General features: G+C 50.0%; 2 protein-coding genes across 2 annotated transcripts in view; one reads left to right on the forward strand and one right to left on the reverse strand.

Moving 5' to 3' along the window:
• The window catches only part of GCC2 (GRIP and coiled-coil domain containing 2), a 73,527-nt gene extending 66,363 nt beyond the window's left edge, over positions 1 to 7,164 (reverse strand). The window contains exons 1-4 of the mRNA XM_078777053.1: positions 7,017 to 7,164; positions 6,330 to 6,368; positions 4,934 to 5,018; positions 2,779 to 2,840 (exon numbers count right to left, since the gene is read on the reverse strand). Coding sequence (XP_078633179.1) covers positions 2,779 to 2,840; positions 4,934 to 5,018; positions 6,330 to 6,368; positions 7,017 to 7,022 — 192 coding nt within the window. The 5' untranslated portion in view covers positions 7,023 to 7,164. The remainder of the gene's footprint in view (positions 1 to 2,778; positions 2,841 to 4,933; positions 5,019 to 6,329; positions 6,369 to 7,016) is intronic.
• Positions 7,165 to 7,554: 390 nt separating this feature from the next.
• PID1 (phosphotyrosine interaction domain containing 1) overlaps positions 7,555 to 27,176 on the forward strand; it is a 108,820-nt gene continuing 89,198 nt past the window's right edge. The window contains exons 1-2 of the mRNA XM_068117340.2: positions 7,555 to 7,659; positions 19,421 to 19,776. The gene's annotated coding sequence lies outside the window, so the exon portion shown is untranslated. The remainder of the gene's footprint in view (positions 7,660 to 19,420; positions 19,777 to 27,176) is intronic.

The following is a 27,176-nucleotide window of genomic DNA, read 5'->3' on the forward strand; positions in this document are numbered from 1 at the left end:
TAGCACGTTTGGCCTTAACTACACATGGTAAATGATATTTCATGTCCTCAGCCATTGCTTGCAATGGGTCAGGCGAACTTATGACACTGTTCAGTCTCACTTTCAGATTGTCATTACTTGTTTCTTGGCCAATGTTTCTGATCTGGAGTCCCATGTTCTTTGTTGACACATTGTGTAGTTCACTTCCTCTGTCTTCCTGGCATATGACACATCTGAGCGCGTCAAATGTCTGTTCTCGGGAACACCTTCTGGATGTTGACGTGCTTTCCCCTAGATCACTAGAACTTGGTCGTCCTCTCTTTTTCAGTCGGATTTCTGCGGCACTGCCTGATGTTGTTCCTTTCTCAAACCTAGCCTTTGCTCGATCAATGTGCATCTTATTGGTAACATCTTTGTAACAAGCTTTATGGTAGCGGAGACCTTTTGCGAGCAATTCTTCAGCAGAGGAATATTGCAAACGTCTATTCAATGATGCAAACTTTGTTTCACCATACGTGTACTGTTCCTCAGCACCTGCCATCAGTTTCTCGACAGAGGAGAGTTTTGGTTTCGTTACAAAGGTTGTATAGTCTGTTTGCCCTATGGCCATTTGGCATACAAAACAAAGTCCGAAATCTACTGACTTCTCAATCTTCCTGGGTGGTGAGTCACTCATCTTGAAGGTAGGTGTAATTTTCTAGACACTCTTGAACTGTCGTCGGTCCTGCAAAGATAGATACTACTATTCAGATTCACATTTCGTCAACACAGTCAAAACCAGACCTTAACTAGATGGTGGAAACTTAATTAACCGATTTCATGCCGGCCGACCCCACTTTGGCTGGTATATGTCCACTATTTTATTTTCCTTGCATTTTTCTGTAAAAACAATGGCAGAAATGGCTTCCTTGGGTCTGAAAACATATAAAAGGACATATTATTCATGTTTATATGATATCTAGATACAAAGATATGCACAAAAGTGTATTTTCCAAATTTTATGGCGGCCATCTTGGATTTCTTCGAATTACTACCTATTAGACGTAAAAGAAAAAATGGAACCCTATTTTTTTTACATCTCTATAATATTCTGAAGCAGAATCCATTGCTAAATCAATTTTAACAAACAAAAAACACAAACAATATTGTTATGACATATGGGCCTGCACTAATGGAGGAAATGTTGATTTGGATCTTGGAGACGGCGTGAAGCTGGAAGGTGTGAAAACATTTTGCTACCTGAATGGAGAAGGTGGATCAGACTCGGCAATGGTTGCTAGAGTGAGATGTGCATGGAAGAAGTTTCGGGAACTGAGTGGTGTGCTGATGAGGAGGGGAGTGTCGTTGAAGCTGAAGGGAAAGGTGTATGCTGCATGTGTGAGAAGTGTTATGATTTATGGGAACGAGACATGGGTCATGAATGTAGAGCAGCAACGAAGGCTGGAAAGGGTGGAAATGTGAATGGTTCGGTGGATGTGCAGAGTATCGTTGAGAGAGAGGAAGACAAATGATGAATTGCGAAAGATGATGGGAATAGAGCCTGTGATTGATGCTGTGAAGAGGAACAGGTTGAGATGGTTTGGTCATGTGTTGAGGAAGGATGAAAGTGACTGGTGGAGAAGAGTGATGGAAATGAATGTAGATGGAAGGAGAGGACGGGGAAGACCGAGAAAGACTTGGCTAAAGATGGTGGAAGAAGAAATGCGGGCAAGGGGGTTAACAAGGAGAGATGCAGAAAATAGGGCAAAATGGAGAAGATTGTCATGGGGACCGCAAGGCTAACCCCCGCTCTTGCAGGGAAAATGGCCTTAAAATGCATGTTGTTGTTGTTGTTGTTGTAGTGTCCTCCTCTTGCTCTCATTATTCCCCGCATGCCTGATTTCTCCAAGTAACCCTCTATTTTGTCCCTCAACCTGGCTGTGGTTGTGTCCTCCCCTTCCCCCCTTTCTGCTGTTCTTTTCCTTCTGTTATGTCTTGATCCATTCTGTGCTCTAGCTCAACGAGCCGTGACAATGCATAAAATAAAAAAACAGGAAAGTGGGTCGGTATGGGCAGTGTCAATGAGGGTACAAAATATAAAAAGGAGTGTGGATAACGAAGGGAAGTGGTGGATGGGTAACATGAGGTGGTTGTGAAGCACCTGCTTGATGCTCTCAAGGGAAGGGCATCAGCACAGCATCGGGAAGGGAATAGCACAGCACAGCATCAGGAAGGCTGCTCCATATAGGAGAAAGGAAGAACAAAAGTGTTGATTTGTGCAATCAGCCTGAATTTTGGGAGCTTAACCAAGGTTACTGGAAGAACGCATACATCCTGGAGTTGTTGGGCAGGGTCAGAAAGATGAGAAAGCAGAGTGAGCTAAAGCATAGAAGAGGTGATTAAAACAAAAGAAACCGAGAGGCCACTAACCTGTATAAATTTAACATGTGTAAATACATAGCTTATCGTGGCGTTCAGTGAGGCACCCCTACAAGTTGTAAGAAATACTAGAAGCATAAACACATACGATTACCTTTGTAAACAGTCACTTCTGCTGTTCAACACTAAACTGAAAGGTAGAAAACCCGACATTATTGAGGCATTATATGCTTTGGGCCTAGATCTACTTTAATCTAAATACCCCACAGAGGATAACAACATAACCCTTCCTGCCAGTCCCATACAGAGTGGGTGTACAAGTATTTTCAAAATGGCAAGTCTTATTTGTGCACAAACCAATATTACAAGTCATAATATTCCATTCCCTAAATTAACAATTGAGGACCCATTTAATCTCTCTGAAGTCTAAAATAAGGTCACCTGTATAACTTGTGCATTTTCCAAATGGATGCTCTTCTTCTCTTGAAGCTCCTTTGTAATTTCTGCACAAAAACAATGGCCTCGAATGTGATGGAGCAATTTAATAAATAATAATCACTCTATAATATTCTCTAAAAAATATTATATTTCTATTTTATCCTTTTATCTTCCTTGCAAATTCCTAAATATACTCGTGGTTTTTTAAAGCCATAGAATTATATTTTTTTCTTGTATTATAGTGTATACATATATTTATACACATTATTATATTAAAATAACATTTGATATATTTTCTGGTATTCATTAATGATCTCTCCGACTCTCTGGAAAATCCTCTCTATCTCTTTGCTGATGACTTCACTCTCTGCCGCTCCATATCTCAACCCTCAAATTGGCTCTCCCCTCTGGGCCGGTGCTCCTGCCTCACCCCAAGCTCGGCTTCACGCTGTTGAAACCAAAGCTTTCAGAATCATTGGTATCTTCCGCGATGGAGCTGATTCTGAGTGCCTTTCACTCACTCACCGCAGGCAGGTTGGTGGTCTTTCTGTCTTGGGTGGTAAGAGGCATCACATGAGACATTGCTTTTGCATCCTTGACAATCAGGAGCAGTGAAGCACACCTTTGGGTTCATTTCAGGTGGTGTAAAAGAGGTTGCATCAATGGTGGCAACTTCTGATTCAATGTTTTGTTTTTTTTGTTATTTTCTGCAGCATTTAAAACTTAATTTAATTTCAATTGAGTTATATATTTGAACACTGGAACACAAATCGCCTTCTTTGCACTTCCAAAAACCTCCAGTTTAGCAGTACTTTGGCAAAGCTGTCCGCCGCCTCAACCAATCAAATTTGCCCGTCGTGCTCTTAGGGCGGGGGATCTTCGAGATTCTTCTTATTCTTCCAATAAACTGTTTCCAACAGAGTCCCATGTCCAAGTTCCAACAGAGTCCCATGTCCAAGTTCCAACAGAGTCCCATGTCCAAGTTCCAACAGAGTCCCATGTCCAAGTTCCAACAGAGTCCCATGTCCAAGTTCCAACAGAGTCCCATGTCCAAGTTCCAACAGAGTCCCATGTCCAAGTTCCAACAGAGTCCCATGTCCAAGTTCCAACAGAGTCCCATGTCCAAGTTCCAACAGAGTCCCATGTCCAAGTTCCAACAGAGTCCCATGTCCAAGTTCCAACAGAGTCCCATGTCCAAGTTCCAACAGAGTCCCATGTCCAAGTTCCAACAGAGTCCCATGTCCAAGTTCCAACAGAGTCCCATGTCCAAGTTCCAACAGAGTCCCATGTCCAAGTTCCAACAGAGTCCCATGTCCAAGTTCCAACAGAGTCCCATGTCCAAGTTCCAACAGAGTCCCATGTCCAAGTTCCAACAGAGTCCCATGTCCAAGTTCCAACAGAGTCCCATGTCCAAGTTCCAACAGAGTCCCATGTCCAAGTTCCAACAGAGTCCCATGTCCAAGTTCCAACAAAGTCCCATGTCCAAATTCCAACAAAGTCCCATGTCCAAGTTCCAACAGAGTCCCATGTCCAAGTTCCAACAGAGTCCCATGTCCAAGTTCCAACAGAGTCCCATGTCCAAGTTCCAACAGAGTCCCATGTCCAAGTTCCAACAGAGTCCCATGTCCAAGTTCCAACAGAGTCCCATGTCCAAGTTCCAACAGAGTCCCATGTCCAAGTTCCAACAGAGTCCCATGTCCAAGTTCCAACAGAGTCCCATGTCCAAGTTCCAACAGAGTCCCATGTCCAAGTTCCAACAGAGTCCCATGTCCAAGTTCCAACAGAGTCCCATGTCCAAGTTCCACCAAAGTCCCATGTCCAAGTTCCAACAAAGTCCCATGTCCAAGTTCCAACAGAGTCCCATGTCCAAGTTCCAACAGAGTCCCATGTCCAAGTTCCAACAAAGTCCCATGTCCAAGTTCCAACAAAGTCCCATGTCCAAGTTCCAACAGAGTCCCATGTCCAAGTTCCAACAGAGTCCCATGTCCAAGTTCCAACAGAGTCCCATGTCCAAGTTCCACCAAAGTCCCATGTCCAAGTTCCAACAAAGTCCCATGTCCAAGTTCCAACAAAGTCCCATGTCCAAGTTCCAACAAAGTCCCATGTCCTTTTTCTCAAGACTGCATGGGGTAAAGTGTTCTTTGAACTCTCCAGTTACCATCATTTTTGGTTTTCAGACGTTGCAACATCACCATTTGCTTCTTGGCATATTTGATGAGGTCCTCCTTGGGAAGAGAATCCAACTGAATGAGAGAAATAGACAGAAAGAAAAGTCACTTGGTGGATTAACTTTTGATATTTATTTAAGTACTTTAAAATAATCTGCAGTTCATTAAGCCAATCTGGATATTAAAACACTCATATTTGATACAAATTTACCTGCAAAAATCACGAAAAGGACAAGGAAAAAAGGTCTTGGATATGAGGTGAAAAAAAAGAAGGTTTTGAAAGGCAAAGCAGACGAGGTTTAGAAAAGGAATGAATGTGGTGGTCAGCGCTATCAAAGCTCTTACTTATCAGATGAGCTTTTATGAATCTTTGAGGGCGATCAAAGTTACCCCAAATATTATTACCTCTGCCCACCAAAGGTGGATGGAGGTTGTTTTCACCCCTGTCTGTTTGTGTGCAGGATATCTCGAGGTTATTGATGGAGTCGGATGAAATTTGGTGGACAGGTTGGGTGCGTGACAAGGACGGATTGATTAATTTTTTGTGAAGATCTGGATACTATATTTTTTCAAGTGGATCTTCACCATTGAGAGATGGGGCCAACAATGATATATAGCAGGACATCTCAAAAGCATCATGTTTGTAGAAGCATCATGTTTGATGAAGCACCATCCATCTTTGATGAAGCCTCATGTCTGATGAAGCATCATGCATGCTTGATGAAACATCATGCTTGATGAAGCATCATGTTTGATGAAACATGACGTTTGATAAAGCATCACGTTTGATGAAGCATCATGTTTGATGAAACATGACGTTTGATAAAGCATCACGTTTGATGAAGCATCACCTTTGATGAAGCATCACGTTTGATGAAGCATCACGTTTGATGAAGCATCACCTTTGATGAAGCATCACGTTTGATGAAGCATCACGTTTGATGAATCATCACCTTTGATGAAGCATCACGTTTGATGAAGCATCACCTTTGATGAAGCATCACGTTTGATGAAGCATCACCTTTGATGAAGCACTACAAACGACTGACTGAGGAAATAAATCAGCAACTTGACAAATTACAATGGAGACCACAAAGTATGTAAATATTTTGATGGGAGTTAGAACATGAAGATATGCAACTCAGACAAGCTTATACACTTGAATGGCTTGTTGGGCACAGCTGGACGACTTGATGTAGCTCAAAGGACATTTTTCAGATTCCACTGTGTGACCTTTCGAGGAAAAGGTAAACGAAGCAATGGTGTGACGTTGTGACGCCGTGACGTTGTGACGAGCCACGTGAACAACACATGACGAAGGAAAACATCTGAATGAGTGAGTGCTGCGTTTAAAGCAAAGGTTCAGGGATCTGTTGCCGAGGCTACCTTAGACTTTCCAGATGATGGTGTGCCGGGGCTTTCTGCCTGTGGACAGGGACGGACACACACACACAGGGACACACACACACAGGGACACACACACACACACAGGGACACACACATACACACAGGGACACACACATACACACAGGGACACACACATACACACAGGGACACACACACACACACAGGGACACACACACAGGGACACACACACACACACAGGGACACACACACACACACACACAGGGACACACACACACAGGGACACACACACACACACACAGGGACACACACACACACACACACGGACACACACACACACAGGGACACACACACACAGACACACACACACGGGGACGGACGGACGGACGGACACGGACACACACACACACACACACACACACACACACACACACACACACACACACACACACACACACACACACACACACACACACACACACCAAGTAAAAAGCCAGCATTTATATAATATAACTATAACTATAACTATAACTGTATAAGGTCCATCATTAAACCGGTTTGGGTAGTTTCCATTGTTGATCATAACTATAACAATAAGCGTAGAATGGCGAACATTGAATCACATTGCACTATTATTATTAAGAGAATGATAAGGTTGATAAGGTTACCGTTTTTATTAAGCTTAAGGGATTAAAATCACAACCCTACCTCCATGGTGGTACGGTCAGTGGTTGTACTTCGGGGGAACGAGTTCGTACAGCAAATGCTATGTAATAAGCCGACAAGAGGGAGCCCAAAACACACCAATTCCACACACTTCCTGCTAGGGTGCTACGTGGCTATCAAAGCTCCGCCTACCCGCAATGTGACTTTTCACTGCGCGAACAAACTGCGACAATTACACGCAACTTTCACATGGATAAAAGTAGTCGTATATTACCGGAAGAAAATGACAATGGACTCAAAATACGAATCTAAAAATGAAATATAAAGGAACACGCAACAGACACAATGCTGCCGCTAACTATACCGCCTAATTGTCCTGCACAGGTGAAAGAAAAACACAAATAACTCGAAAAGAATAATTGCAAAAAGATAAACAAGACTGGCAGTCCTACGTAATAATTCCACAGTAAATATTATAATTTATTTAATTGTAAAATCATTTGCCTTTCTATGAACTGTACTATATATTTATTTTATTTTGCCACGCTACCCTTTTCTCTTGCTTCAAAAAGAATTTTGGGGAAGGTATTTTCTTTGTCAGCCTTTTTACAGACCCCGTACTTGGCTCAAACATTGACCAACTTCGCCTGAATAAAAGCATCGATGCTCTCAGCGTCCACAACTGGTAAATGATGTATACTTTCTCACATACAATCGGCATCTGGGTTTATTAGATAATTTACAAGAATAACCTTTTGGGATATTTGTGTTGGCTCATTGCACGGCTTTCGAAATGACGTATGAAAGCTGACCTGACGAGGCCTTTCGCGCATGCGCTGTGTGTGCCGTTTTCAGCGTCTCGTTTCTGATGGCCGACAGGCCGAGCACATTTAGCCTGCCGTTGCTAACGTGAAATGTCATTCACATCGTCTTTTTAACATAATTTTCAGCATTTCGATGTAAGAGTGGGAATTTCAGAGTGGTTAAGCATAATTGTTGTATTTCTGGATGCGTATCAGATTCACAAAAATATAGGAAATACGAGAAATATCCATGGATGAGCGATGTCGAATACTTATACCATTTCCTCTTAATACAAGCAAATGTATATATTGTGGCGGGCACAAAGGACAATAATTCCGCGCACCAGTGTGTGCCGCGAGCGTCCAGGCGGGGAACGAAAGCGCATGCCCCGCCTTTCGACCGATCGGCCACGCCCGGGTACAAGGCGTGGCCTCGGGACAGATATGCGGGCTCTAAGCTCGAGCCCGCCCAGTGCTGAAGTGCGAGATCTTAATAAAGACTCTGTTTGTACCAACGCGTTGTGGCCTACCTCTCTGGCAATCGAGTCGTGTGTGCACAGCACCACACTGGTGACCCCAATTGGTTCAGCCGTTGCTGACCCCCGAATGCGCCATGGCTACCAACGCCGTCGCCGTCAAACTCCCGGAGCTTTGGGAAGCACAAGCCGATGTTTGGTTTGTGCAGGCCGAAGCTCAATTTCAGCTCCGAGGCATCACGGCGGACGAGACCCGGTACTACCACGTGGTCGCCGCCCTCGGGCCCGGCACTGCCGCCCGAGTCTTGTCCATCCTTCGGCGCCCGCCGGGCGACAACAAGTACGAGGCGCTCAAACATCTCCTCCTCGCCACGTTCGGGCTCACGGAGATTGAACGAGCCGACCGCCTCCTGGACCTTCCCGCCCTCGGCGACACACGACCATCCGTCCGGATGGATTACATGCTGTCGCTGCTTGGAGACCAGCGCCCGGATTTCTTGTTTCGCGCACTTTTCCTCCGCCAGCTACCGATACAGGTGCGCCTCGCGCTGGCCGGTTCCAAAATCACAGAACCCCACGCCCTGGCCGGAGAGGCCGACAAGTTTTTCGCGGCCTGCGACACGCGGTCGGTTTATGGTGTTGCCGTAGTGGATCCCGGGGCAGAGGCTACAGCGCCCCCGGCTTCCCTCGTGGCCGCTGCTGCGCCCCGCCCACTACCGCCGCCGCCACCACCACGGCCGCCGCGGCCGTCACCGCCGCAAACTGGTGCTACTACCACGCCAGGTTCGGCTGCAAGGCTAAAATGTGTCGCCCGCCGTGCTCTTTTGACGGGACCGGAAACGACCGGGCCGGTGCTCATGAGCGGCCCTGAGCGTCAGCCATTCCGGCAGCCTCCTGTTCATCACGGACACTTTGTCCGGGCGCCGTTTCCTTTGCGACACAGGAGCGCAGGTAAGCGTCCTCCCCGCCTCCACGTCCGACAAGCGGGCCGGGGCCCCGCTTTGCTTGCCGCCAACGGTACACCCATCCGCACATTCGGGAAGCGTTGCCTCTCACTGTGGTTCGGAGGGCAGTGCTTTCAATGGTCGTTCGTGACCGCCGGCGTGCCAATGGCCCTGCTGGGCACGGACTTCCTATGTGCGCATGGGCTGTTGGTCGACGTGAAGCGCAGACGTCTCGTCCAGGCCGAAACCTTCAGCTCGCTCGCTTGTTCGCTGAGCGGCTCACTGAGCGGCTCACCGAGCGGCCTGCCAAGCGGCTTGCTGGAAGGTTCCGTCCCGGCGAGTTTAGTTTGCACGCTTCCGGCAGCGGACGACTTTACCCGCCTCCTAGCCAGTTTCCCGGCCCTCACGCGGCCCACCTTCTCAGCGGTGGCCGTTAAACACGGGGTGGAGCACCATATACCCACGGTCGGGCCGCCGGTCTACGCCCGGGCACGCCGACTCGAACCCACGAAGCTCGCCGTGGCGAAAGCGGAGTTCGCCACGCTGGAGCGGCTGGGGATCGTACGGTGCTCTAACAGCGCTTGGGCTTCTCCTCTGCACATTGTGCCGAAGCCGGGCGGGGGATGGTGGCTGTGCGGGGACTACCGCCGGCTCAATGATGCCACTACCCCCGACCGTTACCCGGTCCCGCATATCCAGGACTTTTCCGCCCGGTTGGCAAACACGACCGTGTTTTCCAAGGTGGACCTCATCCAGGGCTACCACCAGGTCCCCGTACAACCGGGGCGATGTCCCGAAGACGGCCGTCATCACCCCTTTCGGCCTCTTCGAGTTCCTGCGAATGCCTTTCGGGTTGAAGAATGCGGCCCAGGCGGTCCAACGGCTTATGGACAGCGTCTTGCGCGACTTACCTTTCCTCTTTGTCTACCTGGACGACATCCTAGTCGCGAGCGCGTCCCGGGAGGAGCACCTGCTCCACCTCCGCACGCTTTTCAAACACCTGGGCCAGCATGGCCGAATCGTCAACCCTGCCAAGTGCCATTTCGGCGTCGCCACCATCGACTTCTTGGGGCACCGCTTCACCAGGCACTGGGCCGTCCCTTTACCGGCCAAGGTGGAGGCGGTCAGGGATTTCCCGCGACCCCGCACGATCAAGGGGCTCCAGGAGTTCCTGGGCATGGTAAATGTTTACCACCGCTTCGTGCCCCACGTCACCCAGCTCCTCCGCCCCATGCACGGGGCCCTCCGGGGCAAGCCGGGCAAAGGTGACCGCCTGGTCGGAGCCGATGGCTGCGGCGTTTGAGGGCGCAAAGCTGGCCTTGGCCAACGCCACCATGCTGGCGCACCCGGCGCCGATGCGTCGATCGCCCTCACCATCGACGCGTCGGACTACGCGGTGGGCGCGGTGCACGAGCAGTGGGTGCGTGGTGCTTGGCAACCGCTGGCGTTTTTTAGCCGGCAGCTTCGCCCGCACGAACGCCGCTACAGCACCTTCGACCGCGAGCTGCTCGGGCTCCACCTGGCGGTCTGACACTTCCGCCATCTGCTGGAGGGCCGCCCGTTCACGGCTTTCGTCGACCACAAGCCCCTTGTGTTCGCGATGGCCAAGGTCGCCGAGCCATGGTCGGCACGGCAGCAGCGTCACCTTTCTGCCGTGTCCGAGTATACGACGGACATCCGTCACGTGGCGGGTAAAGACAATCCGGTGGCGGATTGCCTTTCCCGGTCCGTCGCGCACGTGGTCCACCTCGGGATCGACTATGCCCGGATGGCGGAGGACCAGACCGCCGACCCCGGCGTCCAGGCCTTGCGGACCGCCGTCACGGGCCTCCGCGTCACCGAGGTGCCGTTCGACGCCGCGGGCGCGGCCCTCCTGTGCGACGTCTCCCTCGGCCGGTCTCGCCCCATCGTGCCCGCTGGCTGGCAGCGCCCAGTGTTCGACGCCATCCACGGCCTGTCCCACCTGGGCACGAAGGCCTCCCAGAAGCTCGTCGCGGCGAAGTTCGTCTGGCATGGCCTCAGGAAGGACGTCCGCGACTGGGCCAGGATGTGCCTCGCGTGCCAGTGCGCAAAGGTCCACCACCACACCCAGGCCCCGTTGGCCCCGTTTGTGGTGCCCGAGCATCGGTTCGACCATGTGCACGTCGACCTGGTGGGACCTCTGCCCCCCTCGCGGGGGTTCACCCACCTCCTCACCATGGTGGACCGCACGACACGGTGGCCGGAGGCCGTCCCATTGACGGCGACGTCTGCGGCTGATGTGGCGCAAGCCTTCATCGCCTCTTGGGTTGCCTGGTTCGGTGCCCCCTCGGATATCTTGTCCGACCGCGGCCCCCAGTTCACCTCGGAGCTCTGGGCCGCGGTGGTGCAAGGGCTCGGCGTGAAACTACACCGCACCACGGCCTACCACCCCCAGGCCAATGGCCTGTGCGAGCGCTTTCATCGCTCGATGAAGGCCGCGCTCCGGGCCAGCCTCCGCGACGGCAGCTGGGCCTACAGGCTCCCCTGGGTCCCGCTGGGCCTCAGGACGGCGCCCAAGGACGACCTGCGCACGTCCTCGGCGGAGCTGGTCTTCGGGCAACCACTGCGGGTACCGGGCAAATTTATCCCCGACTCCACGGCTCCTTGGTCCGCGGCGCAACAGCGCTCTGCCCTTCAGGAGACCGCCCGGAGGTTCGCCCCGGTGCCGACGGCACACCACGGTTGCCCGTCTTCCCACATCGCCCCGGAGCTTCGCACGGCGGAGTACGTCTTCTTCCGGCACGACGCCCACCGGGCACCGCTACGGCCCCTGTGCGACGGGCCCTTCCGCGTGCTGGAGACCGGGGACAAATATTTTTTTTTTTTTTTTTTTTTTTTTTTTGTATACTGAATCGAGGCTCGTGAAAGAGCTAACATTTACTTCACAAACAAATCAACCAGACAAACAAAACACACAAAAAGAGGGAGCGGAAAACAAGATGGGGAGAGAAGGGGAAGCATACAAACACAACATTTGAGAGCAGGGAGATGTGTGGAAGGGAGAGGGCTTGGGGGGAGGAGGCGTGGGAAGGGGGGGGGGTGGAGGGAGAAGTATAAAACACAAGGACATCAAGGACTTCCAGGACAGAAGTTGGTATTTCAAAAAAGTGGAATTGGGGTGAAATTAGCGGGGGTAGAAAAGATAAAGGTTTTGGATGGGGGAAGATAAGAGATGGTGGTGAACAGCAGTTTTAAAGACCTGGAGGGTGGAGTGGGATTGAAGAGAGTGAGGGAGTTTGTTCCAGAGGCGGGAGAAGAGAGGAATGAAGGAGTGAAGGTGAGCAGAGAGTCTTGATTTTGGCAGTTTGACCATAAGAGGGTTGCAGGCAGATCTTGTGCAACCTGTAGGAATATTTGCGGGACAGAGCCCAGAGAGAGCTGGGGGGGCAAGGCCAGAGAGGAGTCGGTAGAAGATGGAAAGACCACCAACCTGCCTGCGGTGAGTGAGTGAGAGGTCCTTGGAGTTAGCTTCATCGCGGGAGATTCCAATGATTCTGAATGCTTTGGTTTCAACAGCGTGAAGACAAGCTAGGTGTGAGGCAGGAGCACCAGCCCAGAGGGGAGAGCAGTATTCCATTGAGCTGCGGATGAATGCCTTGTATGTGGTGAGGAGCTCAGGTGTGCCAAGGAAGGACTTTGCACGACGGAGGATGCCCAGTCGGCGACTGGCTTTGGAGGCCAGATTTGAAATGTGGTTTTCCCAGGAAAGATCATGGCAGATAGTGAGACCCAAAAGCTTGAGTGACAGAACTTCTTGGAGAGGATTATTCAGAAAGTGGATGGGAGGGTTGTCCAGTCGGTCTTTTCGGAGAGACATCGTAAGAGTGTGAGATTTGTCAGGATTGAAAGACATGTTCCACTTGTTTTCCCAGTCTGTGATTTTGTCCAGGTCTGCAGAGAGTGAGGAGGCAGCAGACTGCCGATCTGAGGGATGAAGAATGGAGCGACAGAGAGTAGAGTCATCAGCAAAGAGATACAGAGGATTTTCAAGAGAGTCAGAGAGATCATTGATGAAGACCAGAAAAAGCACAGGGCCCAGAACACTGCCTTGTGGAACTCCAGCCTGAACAGGAAGAGGAGATGAGAGAAACCCATTCAGGGCCACACGTTGACTACGACTAGAGAGGAAGTCCGCCAGCCATGCGTGGAGATTTCCATTGATACCAAAAGAGGAGAGTTTGGTCAGCAGAGCAGGGTGCCAGACCGTATCGAAGGCACGTGATATGTCAAGGGAGACTGCTCTAATTTCCTGTTTGGCATTGAGGACCTCCATCCATTGTTGAGAAAGCAGAAGCAGCATGTCCAGAGTAGAGTGTCCAGGTCTGAAACCAAATTGATGATCAGAGATCAAGCCATTGGAGAAGAGGAAAGATTTCATATCTGAAGCAATGATGGATTCCATGACTTTGCTGATAATTGGGAGAAGGCTGATTGGTCTGTAGTTGCTGGGATCTGTTTTTGCACCCTTTTTGTGCAAAGCGGTGATGTTGGCAGATTTCCAAGCAGATGGAAGATGGCCTTGAGCAAAAGAGAGGGTGAAGAGAACAGAGAGAGGGAGTGAAAGAGCGGAAGAACATGATTTTAGGACTCGTGGGCTGATGCCGTCAGGTCCAGTTGCAGAATCTCAGTCGAGGGTTGACAGAAACTTTTCCACCTTGTCAGGAGGAAAGGACACAGAGTCCAGGAGCAGCTGGGTACGACTGGGTACGGTGGGTACAGAGAGGGATGGGTTGGGACAGAAGATTTAGAGGCAAACACAGAGTTGAGGCATTCAGCTTTTTCACGCGCGGAGTCAGCCGTGTGGCCATTTGAGGTGAGGGAGGGGATGGAGGGGGAACATTTCACCATCGACATCGGCGGTGCCCCGGATCGCATCTCCATGGACTGCCTCAAGCCGGCCCACCTCGATCTGGACCACCCCCCGCAAGCAGCTCTGCCTCGGCGTCGAGGCCACCCCCCGGCGGTTGGACCCCTGGCACCCCCCAGCCCCGCCGTCCCGCTACCCCCCAGCCCTGCACCCATCGGCAGGGGGCGTTTCGGCCGGGTCATCCGGCTTCCCCGCAAACTCACCCTTCAGGTGCGCGGGAATTCTGGGGGGGCGCGTGTGGCAGGCACAAAGGACAATAATTCCGCGCACCAGTGGGTGGCGCGAGCGTCCAGGCGGGGAACGAAAGTGCATGCCCCGCCTTTCGACCGATCGGCCATGCACGGGAACAAGGCGTGGCCTCGGGACAGATATGCGGGCTCTAAGCTCGAGCCCGCCCAGTGCTGAAGTGCGAGCTCTTAATAAAGACTCTGTTTGTACCAACGCGTTGTGGCCTACCTCTCTGGCAATCGAGTCGTGTGTGCACAGCACCACAATATATATATATATAACTGGGGATAGACAAAGAAGGATCACTGGAATGGCTAAGAAGAAGTCAGCTCAACTGGGACGGAGAACAAATCATTATTAATGGCCAATATCAAGGACACGACACCAATACCAATATATTAAAAAGCTGGCGGGGCTGAACCAGACGGACAAATGTAGATTATGCAAGACAGAAACAGAAAGTTTCTGCTCTTGGGATGCAAAAAAACTATTATCAGAACAACTTTACACACAACTGCACAACAAAGCATGCAAAGTGATTCATTGGCGTATCTGCAAAAATTTAAACACCCCAGTACCAGAAAACTCATGGAAACACGAACCAAGAACGATCATTGAAAATGAGGACGTCATGCTCACATACGACCTGATGATTCCATTGAGCGTGAACATGGAAAACAAAGCATTGTGTCCGGACATTGTACTCAGGAACAAAAAGGAAAAGACAGCATTGATGATTGAGATATCAGTATCCAGCAATTGTGGCCTAAACAACACAGAAATCAAGAAAATGACAAACACCAGGACCTCAAAAACGAGGTCAAGAGATCTTGAAAGCTGAAGATCATTGAAATTGTACCAGTGGTATTTGGAGCAACAAGAATAATAAAGAAGAACCTCACTGAGATTTTAAAAACCATCCCTGGGAATATTACCACAAATGAACTACAACTGGAGGCAATCCGGGGTTCGGTGACAATCCTGAAAAGAGCCCTTGAAACAAAACTCTGAAAAAGTTGAACAGCTTGGTCCATGAACCGTGATCCCTTACCGAAGAGGAGATGGATACTTTGGGTCCTGGGAGGACTCCAATCCACCTTCTGAAACCGGCAAATGGAGATAACAACCAACCACACACACTCTTCTCCTTTTAGCAATAGATGCAAAAATGTCATATAATTTCTCTTGTGGCCCCAGAACCAAACAATCAATAAATTTATAAGAACCCTCGCAGCTCCCTCCCCCACCCCCTAACACAATTAATAGTAAATATCATTTTAAATGTTGGTGTTAAACCTACACTGTGCATTCACATGCCCCATATATGACCTATGAAAGAGGCACGCCCTCTTTCTCTAAGGTACTTTTCCAAGTATTTTGGCATCTTTTAGCAACTTTGTGAGTCATTTTAGGTAACAATTCTCATCTTGCACATACTATATAATAAGCATGCCCCAGAGATCGCTACTTCGAAGGATTCTGCGCATGTGTGCCAAGCATTCTTGGGCGGATTATGTCATTTCAAAAATCCCATATTGTTTCATGACATTTCAGCAGTTTGAAAAAGTATATCAGGCCCCTTCTAAGCTTTGCATTTTTTTTTCTTGTATACAAGATCGAGGCTCGTGTAAGAGCGAACATTAATCACAAAAAAAAAAACAGACAAAAACGGACAAACAAAACATACAATAAAGGGAGCGGGAGACAAGATGGGGAGAGCGAGGGAAACACACAAGTACACCAGCAGAAAACAGGGACATCGGGAGATCTGTGGGAGGTAGAGGGCTTGGTTGGAGGAGGCATGGGAAGGAGGGGGGGGGGGGTGGGAGGGGTGTATAAAACACATGGACACTGACTGCTAGGACTTCCAGGGAAGAAGTTGGTATTTCAAAAAAGTGGCTATTTCAAATTTCGATGTGGATAGACTCGGGGCTGACAAGCTTCACTCAGTCATTGTTCTCCATCTTTTTCTTTCTTAAAGGGGAACCCAAACGCAATGTATGTGACATCATAAATCAAACGTAATGTACTTTGAACAAGTGTGTGTCTACCCTCAGGAGAGCCAGGAAACAATATCTCTCTACTCTCAAGAGTGAACTCTCAAACCTGTCTCCCTCTTCCAAATCCTGGTGGCGTCTTCTGTTTCTGGTGTTTGTTCCCCCTCCATCCCCCATCCCTTATCTCAAACGGCTACACAGCTGACTCCGCACGTGAAAAAGCTGAATGTTCAACTCTGTGTTTGCCTCAAAATCTTGTGTCCCAAACCCGTCTCTCTCTGTACCGACCGTACCCAGTCGTACCCAGCTGCTCCTGGGACTCTGTGACCTTCTATCCTGACAAGGTGGGGAAGTTTCTATCAATCCTCGACTCTGATTCTGCAACTGGACCAGACGGCATTATCCCACAGGTCCTAAAATACTGCTCTGCCGCTCTTTCACACCCTCTCTCTGTTCTCTTCACCCTCTCTTTTGTTCAAGGTCATCTGCCATCAGTTTGGAAATCAACCAACATCACCGCTTTGCACAAAAAATGTGCAAAAACAGATTCTTGCAACTCCAGACCAATCAGCCTGCTCCCAATTATCAGCAAAGTCATGGAATCCATCATTGCTTCGGATATGAAATCTTTCCTCTTCTCCAATGGCTTGATCTCTGACCATCAATTTGGTTTCAGACCAGGTCACTCTACTCTGGACATGCTGCTTCTGCTGTCTCAACAATGGATGGAGGTCCTCAATGCCAAACAGGAAATTAGAGCTGTCTCCCTTGACATATCACGTGCCTTCGATACGGTCTGGCAACCCGCTCTGCTCCTCCTATGGTATCCATGGAAATCTCCACGTATGGCTTGCGGACTTCCTCTCTGGTCGTAGTCAACATGTGGCCCTGAATGGATTTCTCTAATCTCCCCTTCCTGTTCAGGCTGGAGTTCCCCAAGGCAGTGTTCTGGGCCCTGTGCTTTTTCTGGTCTTCTTCAATGATCTCTCCGACTCTCAGGAAAATCCTCTCTATCTCTTTGCTGATGACTCTACTCTTTGCCGCTCCATACCTCATCCCTCAGATCGGCAGTCTGCAGCCTCCTCACTCTCTGCAGACCTGGACAAAATCACAGACTGGTCAAACAAGTGGAACATGTCTTTAAATCCTGACAAATCTCACACTCTCACTATGTCTCTCAAAAGACCGTCTGGACAATCCTCCCATCTGCTTTCTCAACAATCCTCTCCAAGAAGTTCTGTCACTCAAGCTCTTGGGTCTCACAATCTGCCATGATATTTCCTGGAAAAACAACATTTCCAAGCTGGCCTCCAAAGCCAGTCGCTGACTGGGCATCTTCAATCGTGCGAAGCTCTTCATTGGCACACCTGAGCTCCTCACCACATACAAGGCTTTCATCCGCAGCTCATTGGAATGCTGTTCTCCCCTCTGGGCTGGTGCGCCTGCCTCACACCAAGCTCGGTTTCACGCTGTTGAAACCAAAGATTTCAGAATCATTGGAATCTCCCGCGATGAAGCTACCTCTGAGAGCCTTTCATTTACCCACTGCAGGCAGGTTGGTGGTCTTTCTGTCCTCTACCGACTCCTATCTGGCTTAGCCTCTCCAGCGCTGTCTGTGCTCTGTCCCCCAAACACTCCTACATGTCCCCCGTGATGAAAGCCCATGATCGGGCTTTCATCACGGCACAAGCAGCGCTTGTCACGGGACAACCAACTTTCACAATTACAGGACAACCGGCTTTCACAGCGAGACAAATACCAGCCTTTGTAACGGTCCAGACCGGCCTTTGTAACGTTCCAGACCGGCCTTTGTAACATTCCAGACCAGCCTTTGTAACGGTCCAGAACGGCCTTTGTAACGTTCCAGACCAGTCTTCGTAACGTTTCCAGACCGGCCCTTGTAACGGTCCAGACCAGCCTTTGTAACGTTCCAGACCGGCCTTTGTAACGTTCCAGACCGGCCTTTGTAACATTCCAGACCAGCCTTTGTAACGGTCCAGAACGGTCTTTGCAACGTTCCAGACCCGTCTTCATAACGTTTCCAGACCGGCCCTTGTAACGGTCCAGACCAGCCTTTGTAACGTTCCAGACCGGCCTTTGTAACCATCCAGACCAGCCTTTGTAACAGTCCAGACCAGCCTTTGTAACGTTCCAGACTGGCCTTTGTAACGTTTCCAGACCGGCCCTTGTAACGGTCCAGACCGGCCTTTGTAACGGTCCAGACCGGCCTTTGTAACGGTCCAGACCGGCCTTTGTAACGTTCCAGACCGGCCTTTGTAACGTTCCAGACCAGCATTTGTAACGGTCCAGACCGGCCTTTGTAACGGTCCAGACCGGCATTTGTAACGGTCCAGACCGGCCTTTGTAACGGTCCAGACCGGCCTTTGGAACGGTCCAGACCGGCCTTTGTAACGGTCCAGACCGGCATTTGTAACGGTCCAGACCGGCCTTTGTAACGGTCCAGACCGGCCTTTGTAACGTTCCAGTCCAGCATTTGTAACCTTCCAGACCAGCATTTGTAACGGTCCAGACCGGCCTTTGTAACGTTTCCAGACCGGCTCTTGTAACGGTCCAGACCAGCCTTTGTAACGTTCCATACCGGCCTTTGTAACCTTCCAGACCAGCATTTGTAACGGTCCAGACCGGCCTTTGTAACGGTCCAGACCGACATTTGTAACGTTCCAGACCAGCATTTGTAACGGTGTCTTTGTAACGGTCCAGATCGGCATTTGTAACGGTCCAGACCGGCCTTTGTAACGGCCGTTGTTTTGACCATGAATGATAGGTGCTCATGGCATACCAAGCTCTGCTGGGCTCAAAGTGAACGGGTGGGGGGGAGGGGGGAGATAACAAAACGTTTACTCAAACCTTGTTTCTCATGTAGATTTAAACACATCGCCCTTAATACAACAAATTCACTTTTTGTTTAATTCCCTCTAAGTAGCACGGACACTCCAACATTCCTTTCCCGATATTTACGATTTTCCTTTCCCCAAACATACTATTCGTGCTCCTCATGGACATCCTGCATCTGTTGTCTGATATTTTTATTGCTGCTTCCCCATTTTGGTTTCCCTCTCTTAACCCCCCCCCCCCCCCTCCCTCTCCAGGTCTCTTCTCCACTCAACAATTCCCCTACCCCCTCCACCGCTCTCCCTCTACCCCAGCCCAACTCCCCCTCCACCCTGCCTCACCCCTACCTCTCCCCCTGTACCCCACCGGCCACCCCCTATCGCTCCACCCTACCCAACCCCTCCCTACCTCTCCCCTCCACTCCACTACACAAACAGTATTTACCCGCTTCATTCCTCCCTTTGAGGACGAAACCCTGCCCCCTCCCTGCTCCCCTCCCCTTTAACCTACCCTCGCACTCTTCCCTCCACTGGTGCCACGTTGGGTTTGAGAAAGGATTTCTCCTGGCCGTTCGGGACGAAGTGTCGTGACCTCGATCTACATACACATCGGGGTAAGCCGAGCGTGATGTGAATACCTTGTGGTTCATGCTGAAGGTCGTTGTAGATGATGAAAAACAAAAGCCCTCCACACTACGTATCTAGTGTTGCGTGGAGTGTTTGTTTTGGGCAATAGCGTATTAGCTGTGTTCGTCGCACTCTTAAAACGTTAAGACCAATGTAACTTTGAAGAAAGAGGTTGAGAGCATGTGCTTTGTTTGTTCAACATATATATATATATATATATGTATATATATATATATATATATGTTTATATATATATATATATATATATATATATATATATATATATATATATATATATATATATATATCGACACATATATCTACACACACACACACACACACACACACACACACACACACATCGAAATAAACACCCTGTTTTTGTATATAAATATAGAAATACCCTGTATATATATATATATATATATATATATATATATATATATATATATACACATCTATATATATATATATATATATTGTTACCGGTCGCGGACAAGATGTTACTTTGGGCCGAGCGGATGGTCAACCGCGACCGTTACAGGATCCCCGATTAGCCCGACTCCCCCAACGTTGACCAAATCGCGCCACAGATATTCAATATGGAAACCTCTAAAGCGACCAAAAGAGAAGGAAGAGAGAAGAAGACAGAGTTCGGAGGAATAACAGGATTTATTATACACACAAGCAAAAAGAAGGAGCGATCAAAGTTATTTACAAGCAATTGATGGAAGAAGCAGTCACACAGTGAATCGTTAGCTTATCTATGCAGTTTACTTAACCCCAGGACAACGATTAAGACAGACGACGTTCACACTTACACGGGGGAAATTGCAGGCAGGAATGGCGGAGGTGGGTTGCTGGAGAGGGAGGCAGGGTCAGGTCCCTGCAACCGGCAGGGCTGGAGGTAGCAGCTCCCAATTCTTCGCGTTTTTGGCGGGAAAACCCTCGGTCGCGTCGACGCTGCTGATGCTGTGGACGTCACGCGCTGGCTCGGTCACACCTGCTCCTCTCCTTCTGGTGGAGCCGTCTCCCTCCTCTCAGCGCGTCTCTCCAAAGCTTGTTTCATCTCCAAGTACCTTTCCTTTTTGGTTTGGAGCGTCTCTCATCTCTCATCTCACAGCTCATCTCATCTCACAGCTCATCTCTCCTCTCATCTCATTTCTCCTCTCATCTTATCTCTCATGTCATCTGCCGAAGCAGTCCCTTCCAGTCGCTTTTATTACTCGGGTCGGAATCAAGCCGCCGGCTGCGAGGGCACGCCTACCGGGTCGCTCACCACGGTGCTGGTTGGCTGTTAGGGCTGTCCGATTCCCCCTTTGATCATGACGACGTGCCACGCCTGTGAGTTGGTGGCTCCTACCCCCCTCTTCTCCGAGATTAGCACATGGGCAATGGCGGCTTGCGGGATTGAACACCACTCGCACCGCTTTTGAAAGGAACTTTGGAGAGCGGAGATGATTGGAGAAATTGAAAGGGGCCTACGCTTATTTCGTTTGATACAATGCAGAGTCAATCTAGTGGGAAACACATATTTAGCCTACATAGAATAATGAAATAAGCTATTTAAAAAGATATATCGTGGCCTGTGTGTAAGTTTCATGGAATTAACTAGGGGGACGTCCTTCGACCTTATTTACTCTACAAGGGTCAGTTAAAACACAGCAAACCAGTTCTCACATTCTTTACACTTTCCAAATTCGTTACACTGCACCCTCCTTTCTTCAGGTCCGGTCCCGGGCCTACAACTTTAATTTAGTGTGACACGTAGGTGTAGTTCCCTCTACTTTTAACCTGACCCTAAGTGTGACGATTTTAGAACACAAATAAGTATGTCCCCCTATTGCATTGCACCCTGTCTAACAGACTCAAGCCCACAGCTAACCGAATTGCGGAATGGTCTTCAAACTACACACTGACGGTGGGGAGCATTATTTACAATGACTCTGCTTTTATTTACAAGACTAACCCAGGACCTGTAATTGTTCTTTCTGGGGGGGAGACAGTCTGCTCTGCATCAATGCACCATTAAAGCACCCAAAAACGCACCAATACACACCCAAGCACCAATCGGTGCAGTCACCATTGTTCAAGAAAATAAAACCAACAACCCCTAACCCTGCAGGTGATCTCTTGCTCTTCGGCTCCCTCTGCTGGTTATTATTATTTGTTCTTCCAGATGTTGTCTTTCTTTCATGTTCTTACTGGCGGCCTATTTGTATTAAAACCTGCACCCAATGTGTCCTTTTTATTTTATTTTATTTATGGCCCACAGGGCCGACCGTGTGGTTCACCTGTGGGGCATCGGTGCCCTGTGGCCCAGGTCCGCCAGCAAGATTTTGGGCCCTCATGGCCGGTTCCAGCAGAGGGGCCATGCCCCAACCCATGGGGTCCATCAGTGGTGCTCGGCCACAGGCATGTGGTCCATAATGTGGTGCATCGATGCAGACAGCTGGTTCTGAGAGTGCCGGGCGCACAATGGCCGACTCACGCACGCTCCCCTCGGCGCCCAATGGCGCACAGGTCATGTGGGAGACAAAAGGGGGGAAGACAAATGAGCGAGGGGTAAGGTCACAAGGGTACACGTCAATAACGGCAATGCAGGGTGAAGTGCGTACGGAGAGCGAAGTGAGAAAAACTCGTCCCTACCGTACGTCACCCCCCCTGTCACCTACACTACCCTTGCCCTTACCCCATATTTACAACAATTTACACCTTTACCAATTCGTCACTACGTCTTGTCTTCCCCATCTTTCCCTTTTACACCAAATTCGTCTCCAATCCCCCTATCCAAAATTTGCCATCACCAAATTCATCATCACTCCTCATAAGGAGGAAGAGATGGAACATCAAGCACAATGTCACACCCACGTCATGATGCGTCTCACATTCCAAACATCTGCACAATAAAATAACAAAATATGGCATGGTGTGGAGTACCCGTCACCTCAGGTGAGTGGATGTAGATGGTGCGAGGAGACTTCAATCCTAACTATCCTCTAAATGACTTTAACACTCTTTACACTACCCGGGGTCTTTCCCTGCCAATCCATTGGCCAACTTACACTATGGGTTCTAAAAACCAATTCCCATTGACCAAACTGTGGTGCTTCTCAATTTGGGGTCTCACTCCCCCGATTCATCTCCCGGTGCCCTTGCACGATTTCTGGGCTGTGACGTGTAGCTCTCCCAGCAGGTCTACCCACCTGCACACCTCCACCACTGCAGTTGCCACCCGAGCTTACCTAGCTCCTCACCCTAACCTATCTAACTGGGGAAGGCCCCTCCTGGCTCTGTCACCCCTTGGTGCCCTCTGGCACTGGGCTACCCGGGTCCGTCCTCCGGATCCTCGGGCCCCATCCACAACAACTCTAACGGCTCCCAGAGCCCACCTGCGGCCTCACCTGGCCGACATCCTCACAGTGGTGGAGTGCCCAAACCAACTACACACACTAACAGGCTACACGCCCAGCCATTTCCACAACACTAATGCACCCATCCAAATACCATTCTTTCACCTCGCACCACAGATGCCAATATCCAACCACAATTTACCTGTACCCTCTACCTAACACTTACACTACCCGCCCCGGGTATTCGTGATGGGGGTCCACTCTTCCCCCATTCACACCATCGCACCATCCACTCCACTCCATAGTTTCCACCATACTCACTCCATGACCATCCATTCCAATACTCCATATATTCCACACTCCATGTATTCCACACAACCATTCTCCATACCTGTTGTTGCACACCTGTGCAATCACACCTGGTGCCACCTGCACCCTCCTCCTCTTCCTGGACCATTCGGTCAGTACAATACACAATCACCTTCACTCACTCATACACTGCTCCACACACCTGTCCAGTTGCACACCTGTGCAATCACACCTGTTCAATCACACCTGTTCAATCCTCACACACACGGCATCATCTCATCTACCTGTTACCCTGCTAACTTAGTGCTCCCCGTCTTCCCTTTAAACTAAGCACATACCACGTCATTATCATCCACTCTAATCTACCTGCGTCCCCACTACAGGTGTCATTGTCACTAACTAACCTTAACGTTACCTAATGTCATCTTCTAGGTCCCTACACACAATATCCTAACCCTCCCTCGGCGAGCTTACACTGCCATAAACCCCATAAACCTAGTGCTCCTTTGCCCCCTGCTGTGAGGGATGGTGGATTGCCCATCCCACCACATCGGGGAGGTCCCACTATCAATTTTGCTCACCAAATTTCAGCCAATCAAATTTTTTGCCAATCACTCTACCAATCCTCTGCCAATCATCACTCTGCCAATCCTTTACCAATCATCAAATTTTGCTTTTTTCTAATTTTGGGTCCAAAACACTAACCTCATCACCCGTCTACTTATTAGATCCTCTCGGTGCGTCATGACATCATTAAACTCGGCTTCGCAAAGCCGAGCAATGAATTCGGGTGGTTTGGTCGCCTGCAGGTTGAATCCGTCCGGCTTTCGGTTCAAGGGAGGTGGTTTGGTCGGGCCGAGATTCCACGCACCATCTCGGCGCGGTACCTTGCGGTCCCGGGCCCGATGGCTCAATCTCCCCCGGTCGGAACCCCGTCCCCGCGAGGGGGCACCGTTCCGCTTCCTCCCACTCGCCCTTGAACCGGACCGGTCGCCTCGCCCGACAAGGCCCGGACTCGACCGTGCGGGGCGGGGCCAAGCCCGAATCGGCAATGACGCTTCGAAGAGAAACGACGCAGCTTCGATCCGCGCCGGGCCCTGCATCCAACAAAGGGCTCCTCGCACCGAGTGCTCGCATCGGCTATCCGTCGCCCTAACCGCTAACCCGGTTACCGTCGATGCTTCACCGGCATGCTCACACGCATACGCTACCCCTTTCATCCTCACAAAACCCGGCGTTCCAACGCCGTCCGTACATTCCACCAACGCTCTCCCTGTTACACACCACACCTCTCGCGCACACTTTTGCGCACACCTCGGTCCACACCTCTCCCTCCGTTACGTCCTCCGTAACACTCACCATGGGCGTGCACTCTTGCATCCACCCACTAACGCGCTCAGATGGGCTCTCCCACACTCGCGCTACTACCAACTCAGGTGTGCTTCCTCGCACACCCTCGACCATTCCAAGCGTGCATTCTCGCACCCGCTCCACCACCAACTCACTCTCCGGGTCACTCTCACCCTCGCACGTACACTCCGTACACCCCGACGTGCATTCTCGCTCGCACTCGGTTTCACTCCCACACTTTATAACACACCCACTCGCCGACGCACACTTTTTCCTCCCACGCGTGCCATTTCCACTCACACGGGACCCTTTACCAACGCCCGGGTGCCATATCGATCCCAATCGCGTGACAATTCTTTTGTCGCCAAACATCCTCCTGCAAAATCTACCCGCACAATACACAGCACGACTCACCTGGGGGATCCTTTTCTCCACGCGAACCTGCAAACTTCCATTTGGATTAGCGAGTACATCATCATGATTTGAGCAGGGACTTTGTACAAAATCCATTTCTCCCTGCAATTCCCGGGCTACCTCCGTCATTTCTTCAATTTTAATTCCCACTTCCGCTTTTTCTTTACTCACCTCGACGACCGTTGGCTTTAATAAAATTCCGTTTACCTCATCGGTCGCCGGCTTTTCCAAACCCCGGGTCGCGATTTCTACCCCCGTCCTTGTACCCGTGCTTTCCTCCGGTTCGCTCAACCAGCGCTTCTCGACCCGCGTTACCTCCCCGTGCACCCCTGGGACCCTCTCGCCCACCATGCGGTCTCTGTCCCTCTGCTCCATATCGGCCCTCATTCCGTTCGTTTTTGCATCAATTTTGCTTCCCAAGTCATTTTTGAATTGCTCCCTCATCTCGGCCATAAGGGCCTCCATTTCAGCCATAAATGATTGCACGTCTTCCACCGTTGGTACAAAGGGCGCGGCTCTATTTGGTGCCGCTGTAACCACGTGCGCGAGAGCGCCATTTTGTGCGCATGATACACCCTCAACCACCTCATTGCTCTCCTCCTCCCCTTCTTCCCCTAAGTCCTGGGTTACCCCTAACCCATCTATCTTCCCCACCGACATCCGATCGCCTTGATTGTCCATGGCGCGATCTCAAAATTCGGGTTTTATAAATCAACAAAATTTCGGCAGCTCGTAATTTTGACCAAATTTTTTTCTACACGTTTTAAAAATTTGGTTCGGGCCTCGTATCCCACTCCTAGACACCAATTGTTACGGGTCGCGGACAAGATGTTACTTTGGGCCGAGCGGATGGTCAACCGCGACCGTTACAGGATCCCCGATTAGCCCGACTCCCCCAACGTTGACCAAATCGCGCCACAGATATTCAATATGGAAACCTCTAAAGCGACCGAAAGAGAAGGAAGAGAGAAGAAGACAGAGTTCGGAGGAATAACAGGATTTATTATACACACAAGCAAAAAGAAGGAGCGATCAAAGTTATTTACAAGCAATTGATGGAAGAAGCAGTCACACAGTGAATCGTTAGCTTATCTATGCAGTTTACTTAACCCCAGGAAAACGATTAAGACAGACGACGTTCACACTTACACGGGGGAAATTGCAGGCAGGAATGGCGGAGGTGGGTTGCTGGAGAGGGAGGCAGGGTCAGGTCCCTGCAACCGGCAGGGCTGGAGGTAGCAGCTCCCAATTCTTCGCGTTTTTGGCGGGAAAACCCTCGGTCGCGTCGACGCTGCTGATGCTGTGGACGTCATGCGCTGGCTCGGTCACACCTGCTCCTCTCCTTCTGGTGGAGCTGTCTCCCTCCTCTCAGCGCGTCTCTCCAAAGCTTGTTTCATCTCCAAGTACCTTTCCTTTTTGGTTTGGAGCGTCTCTCATCTCTCATCTCACAGCTCATCTCATCTCACAGCTCATCTCTCCTCTCATCTCATTTCTCCTCTCATCTTATCTCTCATGTCATCTGCCGAAGCAGTCCCTTCCAGTCGCTTTTATTACTCGGGTCAGAATCAAGCCGCCGGCTGCGAGGGCACGCCTACCGGGTCGCTCACCGCGGTGCTGGTTGGCTGTTAGGGCTGTCCGATTCCCCCTTTGATCATGACGACGTGCCACGCCTGTGAGTTGGCGGCTCCTACCCCCCTCTTCTCCGAGATTAGCACATAGGCAATGGCGGCTTGCGGGATTGAACACCACTCGCACCGCTTTTGAAAGGAACTTTGGAGAGCGGAGATGATTGGGGAAATTGAAAGGGGCCTACGCTTATTTCGTTTGATACAATGCAGAGTCAATCTAGTGGGAAACACATATTTAGCCTACATAGAATAAGGAAATAAGCTATTTAAAAAGATATATCGTGGCCTGTGTGTAAGTTTCATGGAATTAACTAGGGGGACGTCCTTCGACCT

The sequence above is a fragment of the Myxine glutinosa genome, chromosome 5, assembly GCF_964187855.1.
Source record: "Myxine glutinosa chromosome 5, kmMyxGlut1.1, whole genome shotgun sequence".
Lineage (NCBI taxonomy): Eukaryota > Metazoa > Chordata > Myxini > Myxiniformes > Myxinidae > Myxine > Myxine glutinosa.